At 43.4% G+C, this 15,578-nt stretch overlaps 1 protein-coding gene across 1 annotated transcript; it reads right to left on the bottom strand.

Moving 5' to 3' along the window:
* Nucleotides 1–4,641: 4,641 nt before the first annotated feature.
* Nucleotides 4,642–12,168, bottom strand: LOC147634131 (homeobox-leucine zipper protein REVOLUTA-like). The gene is made up of 4 exons (XM_086805265.1): nt 11,643–12,168; nt 5,364–5,610; nt 5,192–5,227; nt 4,642–5,064 (listed from the first exon to the last, which is right to left on the bottom strand). Exons 1-4 carry the CDS (start codon nt 11,852–11,854, stop codon nt 5,032–5,034), a joined length of 528 nt encoding a protein of 175 aa, XP_086661391.1. The 5' UTR covers nt 11,855–12,168; the 3' UTR covers nt 4,642–5,031.
* Between the last annotated feature and the right edge of the window lie 3,410 nt (nt 12,169–15,578).

Below are 15,578 nucleotides of genomic sequence, written 5' to 3'. Positions count from 1 at the left end.
TCTACCACGGCGATGGGCTTGTGACTTAGGGGTAATAATGATGTGTCAATTACCACTCGATCAACCAATGTCTTGGGTAGGGACAACTATAGGATCTAAGGATCTGAATCTCATGCTAGCATGCTCTTGAGTCCCTACATGGGCTTGTGGGACAGAAGATGTGGGTGGATCCATGTTATAGCTGGGTGATACTATAAAACCAGGATCCGCTAGGTTCAAAGGGTTTGTTATCATTTCTCTCATTGTGGGCGCTCTTACTTTAGATATCCTGACTTGCATCATAGGTCTTCGGATCCTTTCATGTTCGATGATCCTATGGATTCAATCATACATGACCTCCTGCAACAAGTGTTCCTCCTCCGTTGTCCCTAGAAACTAATTGAACAATCTCTTCCTAATAACTAACACCGTAGATTTGAGTGGTGCCTAAATCCACAAGGGTTTTTGTCGTCGTGTCATACTCCCAGTCTTTTGTAAGACGACATTGGTCCAAAACTTGTATACCTAGTTCTTTCCTCGAGGTAGATGTAATGTTATTGCGTGTGTCTAGGCTATGGCTTGATGGGACTCTACATAAACTAACTAACTAGTCCCACTGCATAACATAAATTCAGTCTGGTAATGGTCAAGTAAATCAAGCTATTGACCATCTTCCTGTACATAGTACATCATCCAACTCATCACCATGATCATCCCTTAGCTTTATGTTCTACTCCAATGGTGTCGCCATAGGCTTGAATCTAACCATGCCATACTTTACCAACATATCCAAGGGATATTGCGTTTGCACCAACCAAATACCATGTGATGTCCTGAGAACCTCAATGTCAAGAAAGAATCTCAGCTCTCCCAGATCTTCTATGTCAAACTAGCTACTTAATGATACCTTCACATTAGCAATGTCATTCCCACATTCACCTAACTATCAAGTCATCCACATAAATGACAATCACGACCATATGATTATCTAACTTCTGAACATATAGTGAAGAATATGAATTTCTAATATAAAAACCAATGCTTTTGAGGTACTTGCTAATCTTGTCACTCCATGCTCGTGGTGCTTGCTTCAAGCCATATAATGCTTTCTTCAATCTGCATACATATGTGGGAAAGTTTAGGTGTACATAACTTTCTTGTTGTTCCATAAACACTTCTTGCAAGTCTCCATTCAAGAATGCATTCTTGACATCATGTGATGCAATTCCCAAGCTTTAGATGTAGCCAATGAAATCATAGATCTTACTATAACCATTTTAGCCATTGGGCTAAATGTCTCATCATAATCAAGTCCATGTGATTGTGCATAACCTTTAGTAGCGACCAGCCTTGCCTTATACCTTTCCATGGATCCATCTGACTTGAATTTGACTTTGTAAACCAAATTACATCCAATCACTTTCTTTCCTTTTGGTAACTCAATCAAATTCCATGTATTATTATGTACCAAGGCATCCATAGCTTTATCACATGCTTCTTTGCCAATAGTCTCATCAAAACAAGAAGGCTCTACATGCTTAACCATAGATGTTATATGTTCATAATGCATAGCATGCCCATTGTGTGTGAATCTCTGTATTGGATATCTCACCCTTTGTGACTCCTCAATGTTGTGGATCTATGAGCTCCTTGAGCTTTATGTGGTGGTACATACCTATCATACCTTGCACCTAGAGTTATCACTAGGATTTCCAACTCGTCATCAGGCTCTCTATACTAGATGAGTCATAACCTGCATTCCTAATGCTAATGCCTTCAACCTTCGTACAACGCACTACTCTCAGTGCTCATCTCATGTCTCAATCTCTCTGACCATGGACTCACATTGTCACTACTAGATGTCTCATGTAGCCCAGACATACTAGTAGACTCCTCCAATAGTAAGTGTGCATCCTCATTGGCATCAATGTCATCAATTATGACACTCTCACTTTTCTTATACCAACTAGCCATCTCATCAAATATCACATCTTTACTAATAATGAGAACCTACTTTGTCACGGTTGTAACATTTGTATGCTTTCCTATCTTGTGCATACCCAATGAACACACATTTTTCACCTTTTGGATCCAACTTCCTCCTCTTCTCATCTAGCACATGTACATAAGCAATACATCCAAAAACTTTTAGTAGATGACCAATGTTGGACCTAAAACCTCTCATCCTCATCTCAAGAGTACTCTCATGTGTATGACAGTTGTAGGTGTCTTATTCAAGATGTACACTATTGTAGCACATACATTTGCCTAATAATATAATGACATACTCTTCTCATTTATTAATTCTCTTGCCACTATCACTCTATTCTCTCTCAGCAATCCCATTTTGTTGAGGGATATACCTACATGTGAGCTACCGTCTAATACCATGTTCTCTTAAGAACCCATCAAATGCATTTGAGGTATACTCACCACCACCATCTGTCCTCAAACATTTGCTCCAGTGACCATATTGCTTTTCCACAAGTGCTTTGAACTCTTTAAACGTGCCCAATGCTTCACTCTTCTCTTTCAAGAAGTAAATCTATGTCATCCTATTGAAATCATCAATAAATTTAATGTAGTACATGCTTCCATTTATTGATTGTGTTTGAGTAAGATCCCAAATATCACTATACACAATCTCAAGTAGTCTCTTACTCATTTGACCATCTCTAGAAAATGACAATCTTGCTTGTTTTCGAAACTGACATGCATCACATACATGTGTATTCCCATGGGCCATCATATTTGAATCTTGGCAAACTACCAACACAATGCCTTTTATCTGCATAGATTTCAACTTTTGTATATTCACATGTACATTCCTCTTGTGCCAAATATCAATGTTCCGCAATATCCCATGACTATGAGAAAACACGATTGACTTCAACTCTAGTATGCTTGCATCTAACTTAAATAATCTCCCTTCTTTTTGACCTTTGACAATCAATTTACAGCCATGCCTAAAGTCCCAAAGTATCTGTGCTCATTGAATCTCACCTATAGTCCTTGTTCTACCATTTGTCCCCAACAGATGCCAAACTCTTTGTAATAGATAGCACACACAACACCTCAAACATGGCTTTCACTCTGCCACCATCGATACACTACCAACATGTGTAATAGGATATTACGTCATCACTCGTACCAACATATCCCTAAGTTTGTTCAAGCATCATGTTATCAAACCACTCTCCATGGCATGTCATGCACGTGAATCCATATACCATGTTTCATCCCTTACTTTATGTGACATCATAGTGCTCATCACATGCTTCATAGTAAACAAATGATTTGTATGTCTCTCATTGTTGGATAATGCATAGTTACCATGTTGTACTCTACTGCATATGCTACTGTTGTGGTTGCCAACGACCTCTACCTTGAGATCTAGATCTCTCTCTAGCATGAGGAAAAAAACCTATCACCACGTGCACCAAATGATGGCTATGCATCTTGTTGTTGCAATGACCTATCATGCCAACCATCTCCACCTATACGTCCTCTCGAACTAGATCTCCCCTTGCCTCTAGCACCTCTCTGAATATAAAATGCATGGTCCCTTACATGCCCATTGGTACTAGATGATGTATCAAATCCAAGATTCATTTCCTCCATAATAAGCAAAAAGACCAACTCATCAAAATATGGAGAATCATAACCTCTAACCTCGATAGAGGTTTCAAATGCCTTATAATCTTTGCCCATCCATCCAATGTAATAGCAACCAAATCATCATCTTCTGTAGGTGCCCCAACAGATGCAAGTGCATCTACACATCCTTTTATCTCCTGCACAGTCATTTATATTCCTATTGTTTGGTGTCACACTATGTATCTTTTGTTTCAACTACATATTCATTGGTTGAGTATTTGCAACTTCACCAATGTATCCCATGAAACCTTAGGATTGTCTACATCTTGGATATGACATAATATTCCATCTCACATAAATTGAAAAATAATGCAACACCTTGAATGCTCTTTCTAACCAGTTCAATTCACGGAATCAAAACCCATTTGCCAACCATCATGGGCCAACAGAGCTGGCAGCCATGGCACCCTCGCAATCAACAAGCCACATAAGATGCCTGCCACTAAACTTACACAATGTTGGCTAGTAGCTTAGAGTCCCATCCCCCCAGGGTAACAGGGGGAGGAGGGGCAACGAAGAGGTCACACATCAGAGTTCGAAGAGAGCAGGAAGTGTTTAGGCTGTCAGAAAAGACAAATCATGAAGATTCTGTCAATCTCATTGGAGGCTGAGCGATGATGAAGGAAAGGGGCTTGCTACCATGAAAATAGCATAAGACCTTTATTTTTCATACTTTTAGTGGGGATTCAAAGGGTACGGCAAAAAACAGGACTGGCCTAGTTGTGCTAACCTTTACTGGCCTTTGGTAACCCAACTCCTTTAAGTTATAAGCTAACTCAAGGCATTTAACCTGCCTATGAATCCTCTCTCTCTCTCTCTCTCTCTCTCTCTCTGAATAGCCTAACTCTCCTTTGATCACTAGCTAATCCCCAGCATTCTAACCTGTATATGAGCTCTCTCTCTCTCTCTCAACACACACACACACACACACACACACACACACACACGAGTTACATAGCCAATTTCCTTGTGCATGCAAGGTCAATTGCTCACTACACATTTCAATTTATCATCCCAATGATCCAGCTTGCGCTGGTTTTATTCAAAGACAGAAACCAAGTGCACACAAGCCACCTGCTCATGGGTAACATCAGTGCTGTGCCAGCTTTCTCCTCTCAACTTAATGCAGAAGTTCTGATGAGCTAAAACACTTTGAGATCACCCCTACACATTACAAGGGTGATGTGAGTTATATGTGACCTGCACCATATCATCTGCTTCCTTCTCCGCAATTTTAAGAAAAAGAAAAAATCTCCAGACAGAAATGTTCCAGACTAAATGGTAGTGATAGTGCAAAAGAGCCCGAATGTACGTGAATGTACTTGCATTCTGACGAAGATAGTCAAGCTTGTAGAGATTCACAGGACTGCTGCCATGCCAGGCTATGAAATGCTATCATGAATCATCACTAGTCCAGCCAAGCTTGACCTACACTTCCCAGGAGAGCCAAAATAAGAACACTTAGTTTTGGGCATGGCAATACCACCACTCATACCACTCTCATGATCAAGCTATAATTCTTGGAAACAAAATGATGTACAAAAACAGCTTTTACCTTGCTTAAGCCAGTTTCTAAGCCGCATGCTAGAGGCTACGGATTGTCCCCACCAGCCATATAAAACAAAAGAATAACATATCAATTTTTTCTTCCAAAATTAGATGGGAACCTAAGTTGTGATCTAAGAAAGCTGCTGCATTATGTCAAAGTGAACAAGCACACAGCATACCTCTTCAATATCAGAATCACTTGAATTTTCCTCTAGTGCTAATGAAGATGCTGATGAAGAGGCAGCTGACTGTATTTTCTGCAACTGCATCTCCAACTGTTCTTTTAACCGCTGATTCTCAAGGTTGAGCAGCAAGGTCTGGCTGCGCAGTTGGCTGTTCCGAAGAAGAAGAGACTGCTGCTCAGCCTTAAGCTCTGTATTCTTGTGAATCAAAGGGGAGAGCTGCTCATCCCTTTTGTCCTTTAACCTGCAAAATCAGGGACAGGTGAGCCACAAAATTGCCTGTGCTGGCCTTCACCTCCAATCTCATGCTCACATTCTTCAAAGCCTACCAGTTCAATCACCCTTTAAGCACAACACAAAAAGAAGGGGGTATACCCCTTGGTGCATGACACAGAAAGAATAGATTGTATACCCAAATTCACCTTTTAGGAACGTGCAGGTTATATACTCATTGCAGTCAACCCACAAGAATATATAACTATCAACTCCATTATGCATAGTATGGACTAGATACTACAACATCCCCACTAACATCATCAGTGCCCAATAGTGGGTGTAGCACTCTGTATCAAGATATGCTCTCACACACGCACTCCACACACACATAAGAGCATATATTCACACAAAGCCCTTCGTATTGAATTTCTGTCAAGCCTCCGGAGATACAAGGCAGACTCAGCCATAATGAAGCCTAGCACTAAGGGAAGTAGCAAATAGAAAGAATTAGTACAGCAAGAATAGATTGTACCATATCTGCACATTGAAGGCACAAAAGGCCCCTACTGCATGCATATAGGTTGTCGATACACATTTTCCAAAAAATCCTTAGTGTAAAGTGTCGTTACAACCATAACCAAGGGGACAGGCCTAGAGGTGTTGAAACAGTTGATATTGTTGGAATGGCATGTATGTTAGCAGTCATCTCCTGTCTGTATATTTACACCAGGGCCTCTGTTGTGGGTGTGCCCGCCCGCTTTAGGTGTTTTCTCATCTTTCCCCACTCTCCATATTTCTCCCTATTTTTACCACGTGTGGGAGGTTGTTCTGAGGCTCCTGACTGATCCAAATGGTGGCCGACTGAGTCTGCTGTGCCCAGGTCGTCCTCTATAGCTGGCCGACTTGATCCAGATGTTGGCCGACTGACAGGACTTAGCCGACTGGAGCTGGAGCAAGTCGTGTGCTGTCGACTGTCTTTTCTACAGGCCGACTGCTTATGTGGGGCCATATAAAATGGCCCCTTGGCCCCCCACTCATTGTATTCAGTCACCGGTATATATATAGCAGAGTTACACGCTTCTCTCTCTCCTTCTCTATTGCTGTATTTTTCTGTAGTGCACTTGCTCTTGTGTTCTCAGATTTTGTCTTCATCTCCGCTGCATATTCTGACATGTTATCAGAGCTCTAGGCTCTTGATAGATCTTGGGAACTGTGTGAGCAAGAGGGGGGCTGTTTTGTTGCTGATTGGTGGAGTGTTTTGGATTGTTCGGGAAGAGGAGAAGCAAGAGGAAGGCGGGCTGATTTGCTGGACAGCCACTTGCAGGTTTAAGTTCTTTTTTTTCCCACCCACCCACCCTTTTCAGTTACATCCCCACAATGGCAGATTTACTTGAGATGGCTGAGAAGCATGTGAAGATCCCGACACTCCCCACGTTCCCAATGGACCGTCAGTTGGACAGGAACAACTACGGCATATGGAAAGTAATGATGGAATCTGTTTTGGCGTCTTACGACCTTGCTGATTTCATTGTTGTTGGGGTTTCACGGCCAAAGTTAGAGGAAGGGGAGTTACCCTCGATTCGGAAGGAACGCGAGGCACAGGCACAGTTGTGGGATCGTGTCAATGTCAGGGTCCGTTCTTTCATTTTCCTCAACTGTACACCGCAGGTAATCAATCATATCAAGCATATGACGCTGGCCAGAGGTATATGGCAGCATTTGGCTTCTCTCTATAACAGGGTATCGCCCATGAAGAGGATTTCCTTGGAAGTACAGATGCAGGTGATAACTCCTGTAAAGTCATCGACCATGTGGGAGCACATTAACAAGCTGCAAGCTCTTCAACAGGAAGTTCTTCAGGCTGGGAAAGAGATATCATCGGAGGATATAGCCATCACGTTGATGTCGCACTTGCCCTCTCAATACTCAGCATTCTACTCTTCTTTGATTACCAGTGGTGGCAGGCTCAACACCATCACATGGGAGGAGCTTGTGCCCATGGTCTTGGACCAGGAGGAAAGATTCACAAACCCTCCACAGAGCGGAGGTTCGAAGGCCTTAACTGGCCAACGGTCGAAAGGCCGAAATAACAACAACAAGGGCAAAGGGAAGGCTTCATCGGCGAAGTCTTCTAAGAAGAAGCCTAACACAGACCGAGAGAAACTGAAGGCCAAGAGGACCTGCAATGATTGTGGCGAGAAAGGCCACTATTGGAGGAAGTGTTCTAAGCGGACAGGGAAGAGTGTTGATTCTTCAGCTTCAACTACAAAGACTCCAGCCTTTGTGCACTTAGAGATGACGGACTCAGATGCTTCATCTTCTTCGAGCGAGGAGGCAGTTGGCTTCACCGCAAAGGATACTCGTGTAACACGCGGAAGCTCTGGGGAGTCTTCTTTCAGCCCTAAACACTCTTGAAAACCTTCTGATGCAAAAACGCACCATCTGATGCAAAGCCGCAGGTAGAGAGAGAGTAGAGAGAGAGAGAGAGAAGTGCTGGAAATTCAGTATATACTATGGTACAAAAAGGTACATATCTTTGCAGCCCTTGGCTGCCTTCATAAAAAGGTGGCTAACCCTAAAATCTGTCCCCTATGGGACCTCTAGTGATCCCAACCCCTAGTGGGTTTGAATGACTCAAACAAAGAGCAAGTGTGCCTTTATATAGGCCTTGGAGCATGTGGGAAACTGGCCGACTGCTGATCGGCCAGTTACTAGTTCATAAAATCAATTAAATGCAGCCGACTGGGTCTTCTGGATGCACCTGCTGCCAACACCTTCTGTCCTGCAGCCGACAACCCTTTGGTACTACTGATGTCATCCTCCATGCAGCCGACAGCCCTTCTGATCCATGCTTTGCTCCAAGTCCTGCTCCATGTCCATCTTCTACTGGTTCATAGTCTTTATCTTCTTGCCCCTTCTGGATTTAGTCTTGAGAAAGTCCATGGCATTGCTGATGCACATGACATCCCCCTCTGCTAAACTTGATGACGGGAATCCAACCTGCTCTTGGATGACTGTCATCATCCCAATCCTGTCCTGAAGTCCCTCTGTCATCTTCCATCCCTGGCAAACCTTTTTCTCTGAAAATCCGGTCTGTTCTCCAAACCACTCTGTCTCTGATGAAGATCTATGCATCTGGTCTTCCTCTAGTCCACAATCCATTCCTGCCCTGGCTCTGAACACCGTCTTGGTCTTCGTTCCTGGAACTGAGTCTGGCACTCTCACATCACCCTTGGAGGATCAACCTCCCTTGGGACCGTTACCTGAGAACCTATCTGGCTCACGGAACTGCCATCCCCATCTGGCACTGTGGAACACCACCAACAAACCTCCTGGGAGTTCTTCCCGCTTCTGTGCTCCTCGCCTTGGGCTTTGAATCCGTGTACTTTCCTGTACCTTGGACCTGTACACCATCATTTGGGACTGATTCAGTATTTAGCTTTGCTGAGCCTGATGCTCTGATACCAATGTAACACGCGGAAGCTCTGGGGAGTCTTCTTTCAGCCCTAAACACTCTTGAAAACCTTCTGATGCAAAAACGCACCATCTGATGCAAAAACGCAGGTAGAGAGAGAGTAGAGAGAGAGAGAGAAGTGCTGGAAATTCAGTATATACTATGGTACAAAAAGGTACATATCTTTGCAGCCCTTGGCTGCCTTCATAAAAAGGTGGCTAACCCTAAAATCTGTCCCCTATGGGACCTCTAGTGATCCCAACCCCTAGTGGGTTTGAATGACTCAAACAAAGAGCAAGTGTGCCTTTATATAGGCCTTGGAGCATGTGGGAAACTGGCCGACTGCTGGTCGGCCAGTTACTAGTTCATAAAATCAATTAAATGCAGCCGACTGGGTCTTCTGGATGCGCCTGCTGCCAGCACCTTCTGTCCTGCAGCCGACAGCCCTTTGGTACTGCTGATGTCATCCTCCATGCAGCCGACAGCCCTTCTGATCCATGCTTTGCTCCAAGTCCTGCTCCATGTCCATCTTCTACTGGTTCATAGTCTTTATCTGCTTGCCCCTTCTGGATTTAGTCTTGAGAAAGTCCATGGCATTGCTGATGCACATGACAACTCGAGAGTGGATTGTTGACAGTGGTGCTTCCAGGCACATGACTCCTTCCCGTGACTTCTTTTTGGATTTGAAACAGCAGTCAGGTCGCATTTTCATTGGCGACAATTCCACAATTCCGATACACATTGAGGACCGGATGGAGATCATTCCCGACAGCAAGGGGAGTAAGCATTCCTCTGGTGTTCTTTACGTCCCAGTACTTGGTTTTCTTCTATTGTCAGTGCATGAGGTATGCAAGACTGGCTTTCGGGTGGAGTTTGAGGAGCATTCAGTTGCTCTACAGGACCGTGAGACTGGCCAGGTTGTTTGGGAAGGCGGTGTGGAGAATGGTATCTACAAACTCTCCGCACTCTCCTCATTGACAGGTTCTTAGGTTGGTGACTTGTGGCACTTTCGGTTTGGCCACTTAAATGTGGATGCGCTGCGGCGAGCTTTCCGAGACCAGATGGTGGTTGGCTTGCCAGATGTTGGCAGCAGGCAAGGACGTTGCAGTTCTTGCATACGTGGTAAGCAGCACAAAGAATCCTTTCCAAAGCAGGCTTCCAGGCGGGCTTCGAAACCGTTGGTGTTGGTTAACACAGACTTGTGTGGACCTATGCAAACACCATCCTTGGGAGGATCTCTATATTTCATGCTACTTGTTGATGATTGTTCCAGATTCACATGGATCTATTTCCTTTCTCAAAAGGACCAAGCCTTTGCTCGGTTCAAGGAGTGGCATGTGATGGTGGAGAAAGAGTCTGGATTGCAGGTAAAGACTCTCCCGGCCGACAAAGGAGGTGAATTCTCTTCAAATGCTTTTGTGAGATTTTGTGCAGATCATGGCATCAAGAGGGAACTGGCCAATACAGGTTCGCCATCAGAGAATGGAGTGGTAGAACGCAAGAACAAGACTGTGGTGGAGATGGCGAGGACGATGCTCGAGCATCTTGAGGCATGCTTTGGCAGGAAACGTAATGTCTCCCATTTCTGTGTGTTTGGGAGCGATGCGTATGTACACATTCCGAAGAAGCAGAGGGAGAAGCTCAACTCCAAGTCCCAAAAGCTTATATTTGTGGGATATAACTCTCTTTCCAAGGAATACAGGTTGTTTGATCCAGAGAGGAATGAGATTGTTGTCAGCAGGGATGTGGTCTTTGATGAGCATGTTCCGGTTTCCACTATTGATGAGCCACCACTTCTTGGAGATCCAGAGGATTCTAATGATGATTCCAAGTCTATTGTTCCAACTAGAACCACAGTCAATTCAAGAGGTTGAGCCCGCAACTAGAGTTGAGCCCCCGCAGCATTAGGAGGCTCCACGTTCTATTCGAGTACCCAGGTGGTTAGTGGACACCCTTCGGGAGTCAAGTGTCACATAGCTTCCCTCCGAATGGACCACAGAGGACGGACCTCAAAGATCACACACAGTCCGTGACAAAAGTCATTTAGCGGAGCTTTTACAGGTAAACTATGCTTTGATGTCTCGTATTATGCGGGACAAAGAGCCCACTTCCGTCAAGGAAGCCCTTGCACAGGATACTTGGAGGAAAGCCATGCAGGTGGAACTAGATGCCATCGAGAAGAACAACACTTGGGAGTTGGTATAGGACATTATCATGCTAATTTTTGTAGAACCACTCACTGCAATATATCCTCCCATGCATTGGCACCCAATTCACCACGCATTTGAAGGCTGCAGTGCCCTTCAAAGGGATTTAACCCCTCAAAAGCAAGAGCTTGACTTTCAAAGCATCCTTTAAATCGCACGCGTGTTGGTTTAAGCCGTAGTTCAACTCTAGCCCCATAATGTGTAGGGTTTGATGGGCATGTCTAGGCCCTAGTGTATGGTTGAAGGAGGACATGTATAAAAGAAGGGGTACCTCACATGAAATTCTAGTGCCACCCTTCAAACTTAATCCTGGTGATGTTTTTTATGTATTTCCTAGGGCTTGTTGATTCTATGAAAAAAGGCCAAATTTTAAATTTTAAAAAAACACCCATTTTTTACCTGCGATTATGGAACCAAGCTTTGAGGAAGTGTTTGTCCAAGGGTGCAAGGCTGGGGCGATCTTTGATGAAGTCTTGCAGGTGGGCAGGGGTGGGCCGTGGACACTGTGCGTAGAGAAGCTCAAGCTCATCTCGCTGCTGCTCGCTGAGCCGAACGACCATTGCAGAAGCATCTGAGGGCTGCGAGCCTTCCTTAATGTTACTTATTTCCATGTGGTCGCATTCGAAGAGCTCTATGTTGCTGTGGGCTGTGTCGGGGCAGAGCACGCCGCTGCAGGAAACATCATGCACGAAGTAATTTGAGCTCTGAATGACGATGATGATGGGCAGACATGGAAATGTGGGTTACTAGGACAAGACAAATTGCAGGAATGTGTGTGCGAGAGGAAGAGAGAGAAAGAAAGAGAGAGACACACACAGACACAGAGAGCAGGCGCCGAGCGGTCAAATTGCAGCGGCAGGATTGAAAGTCTTGCGGGATATCTCTCCCTCTCTTTTCCTCAGTGTCCTCTTCTCTCTTCCTCTATGTCCTTCTTTCCCTCTGAGAGGGCTTTCACACTTGTCCGCGGGCTAGGGTCGCTGAGTGCCCATTGTGGACGAGCACACACTATCGCAAGGGTCCTAAACCTTTCTTCTATACCTCCATTAGTGTCATCACTATGCCTTGCTTCCATACCTCCATTAGTGTCAAGGAGTAAGGAGGGAGAAAGCTACTATGGAGAGCTCAATGTCAACCGTGAGTGGAAGGAATGGAGGAGATGGGAAGAGAGCAAGCAATCTTCACTCAATACACTCACACACAATCCACAAGCAAGCAAGCATCAAGAGAACAAACAAGCAAGCAAGCTATCACTACAAGAGCACAAAAGCTAGACTCAATTGTTATAATGGGATTATGGGTATTCACATTAGTCCAAAAATGACTCAATTGTGATAATGGGATTATAGGTACTCTCATTAGTCCAAAAACAACTTTCCACAAGCAATCTATCACCCACAAGAGCACAAAACTCAATTTTGATAATGGGATTATGGGTATTCTCATTAGTCCAAAAATGACTTTCCACAAGAAAGCAAGCTATCACCACAAGAGCACAAAGGTAATTGTGATAATGGGATTATGGGTATTCTCACTAGTCCAAAATGACTTAAAATGACTTTTCACAAGCAAGCAAGCTATCACCACGAGAGCACAAAGCTAATTGTGATAATGGGATTATGTGTATTCTCACTAGTCCAAAATGACTTTCCACCACAAGCAAGCAAGCTATCACCATAGAGCACAAAGCTAATTGTGATGATGGGATTTATGTGTATTCTAATTAGTCCAAATTGTGTTTCCTCATTGAACTTTAATGGGATTATGTGTATTGTCCTCGTATTGTCATTAGTCCAAATTGACTTATACTTATAATGAGATTATGTGTATTCGCATTAACTTTTAATGGGATTATGTGTATTGTCATTAGTCCAAATTGAATTATACTTATAATGAGATTATGTGTATTCTCATTAGTCCAAATTGACTTATTAACAAGCCTCATATTTACCATGTTTGCATGTCTAGGGGACTAAAAGCTAAAACAAGTTAACTTTCTACGGTATGTATAAGCTATCACCTTTACACATACCATAAGATCGACATAACATAGTCAATTGGCATTACACAAATCGTCAGTTTGGTGATATCCCAAAATCTAATACATAAAGCGCATCATGTGATGTGCAATTACAAAAAAATGAGTAAGTGATGCATCCAGAGTAATGTTGACTAATGTGGTTAACACACCCCCTCCTTAATCATGGCAATTTCATCCTAGGAATCTACATTGAGGCTCAAGGTGGGTTGTCGTAGGCCAAGTTAATAAACTTGTGAGTGTCTCATCAAGGGTACGTGGCAGGGCCGCTTTGTATGATGCCCATTACCTTTTGTTGTAGAGTAGGGCCCTTGTTAATGTCGAAGGTAATCCCATGAAACAGTTTCAAAGCTAGTTGAACATAGCCTATGAAACCGTTATGTCCAAACAGGATTGCCTATAGATAAGGACGCTCTGCTAGTCCCTCGCTTAAACATTTGGAAGAACGAGCTTGTTGAGGTTGCATGTGTGCTTGCCAATGAGTTCTTAAGAGAGGATAGAACCTTTGTAACCACTTGCATCGGTGATCATTTTGGTGACGTAGTGGAGACAACAAGAGCATATGATCTTTCTCTACAACGCACTTTTATATCTTGAGTTGCAAGAGAGTTACCACCACTTTGACGAGATAGATTTTGAAGAGGTATGAGCCACCACTTTCTTTTCTTCTAGTATTGGGAAATTAAAAGAAATATCTAAATCATTATTCAAACAAATGAGGTGTATGTCATGAGTGTGCAGGTAATAATGTTGATTATTGGGGTGTTTGTTCTTTGACACCCACCAAGCGTCCGACCTCCAACATATATGAGAGTGAACGGTAATGATGCATCAGCTATATGACCTGTGGGTTTACACACTACATTGAACTTTTGAGTAAGTCACTCCACCTAAAAGGAAAGTGTGCCACTCATATTAGGGAGAAACATAATCATCCACTACGAGGTGCAGCTGAGTAACCCGTTGAGACTGCAAGGTACATAAGAAACATTATGCGCTTTTTGTTGGTAATGATTCGATACAATGTAAGACATTGATCTTAGGTTTTTCTTCATTTTGGTAGGTGGATCCTTGGTACTTTCACAATGGAGGGGGAACTAGTCCTTGATTGACTGGTGTCCTAGCATGTAAGGAGCTTCGCAGACATTGTATAAGCATAGAAAATGATTGGCTGTGCTATAATCAAGAGTTGGCTCATTTGCAAGATGTGCCCATAGACCTGGGTTCCACGTGGTTTCAAGGAAAAGAATCCAAGAAAATTATTCAAGAAGCGCGCAACCTCAAATTTCATTAGAGGAACCCCAATGGTTTTGCCAAAAGACATGATACATATGTACCATGTGGTGCTACTTCTACAGCTTGGTAACTTTCTTAATATCCACCACCACCACCTGGAGCTACCAATACAACCCGACAGCTTGCTTATCATCCACACCACCACCACCGGGAGTAGAAATGACACCGACAATGATGCCATACCCTTATGGTATACCACAACCTAACATGACCAACCCATATCAGTATCCGAATTGGGGGGGACCTCCACGACCCAACACAAACCAGCAAGATCATGCAACTTCAAGTAGTGCTGGTGCCCCATGGAATATGAGTCATGGAGATGGCCATGTCATTGGTTGGGGCCACAAACACTTATTGATGGCCATGTCATTGGTTGGGGCCACAAACACTTATTGATGTTTTCCATGGATTTTATATTCACTATATCATGTATGGAAGAGAGTTTTATCAATATCTTACAAAAGTGTGCAATGTGTTGGTGTGTACATGACTCCTTATTCAAAGAGAGAGAGAGAGAGAGAGAGAGAGAGAGAGAGAGAGAGAGAGAGAGAGAGAGTAATGTTAGAGGTACCTATGTGTTGCCATTTCAAGAATAACTATTGGTGTTTTCCATGGATTTTGTATTCAATGTCTCATGTATGGAAGTGACTTTCATCAATTTGCACAAAAGTGTGCAATGTGTTAGTGTGTACATGTATCAATAAACTGAGAGAGAGAGAGAGAGAGAGAGAGAGAGAGAGAGAGAGAGAGAGAGAGATCCTATGTGTTATGATGTCAACTAAAACACTAATGCCTCATGTATGGAAGAAACTTTTATTAATATCTTGCAAAAGTGTCAAATGTGTTGGTGTGTACATGTGTCAATATCCAGAGAGAGAGAGAGAGAGAGAGAGAGAGGTCCTATGTGTTACGATTTCAACCAAGAACACTTATTGGTGTCAATAGCGAGAGAGAGAGAGAGAGAGAGAGAGAGAGAGAGAGAGAGAGAGAGAGAGAGAGAG

The sequence above is a fragment of the Cibotium barometz genome, chromosome 11 (assembly GCF_041138505.1).
Source record: "Cibotium barometz isolate CiBa-2024 chromosome 11, ASM4113850v1, whole genome shotgun sequence".
NCBI classification, from domain to species: domain Eukaryota; kingdom Viridiplantae; phylum Streptophyta; class Polypodiopsida; order Cyatheales; family Cibotiaceae; genus Cibotium; species Cibotium barometz.
The sequence above is the reverse complement of the archived record's forward strand: the minus strand, read 5'-3'. Positions and strand labels throughout refer to the sequence as shown.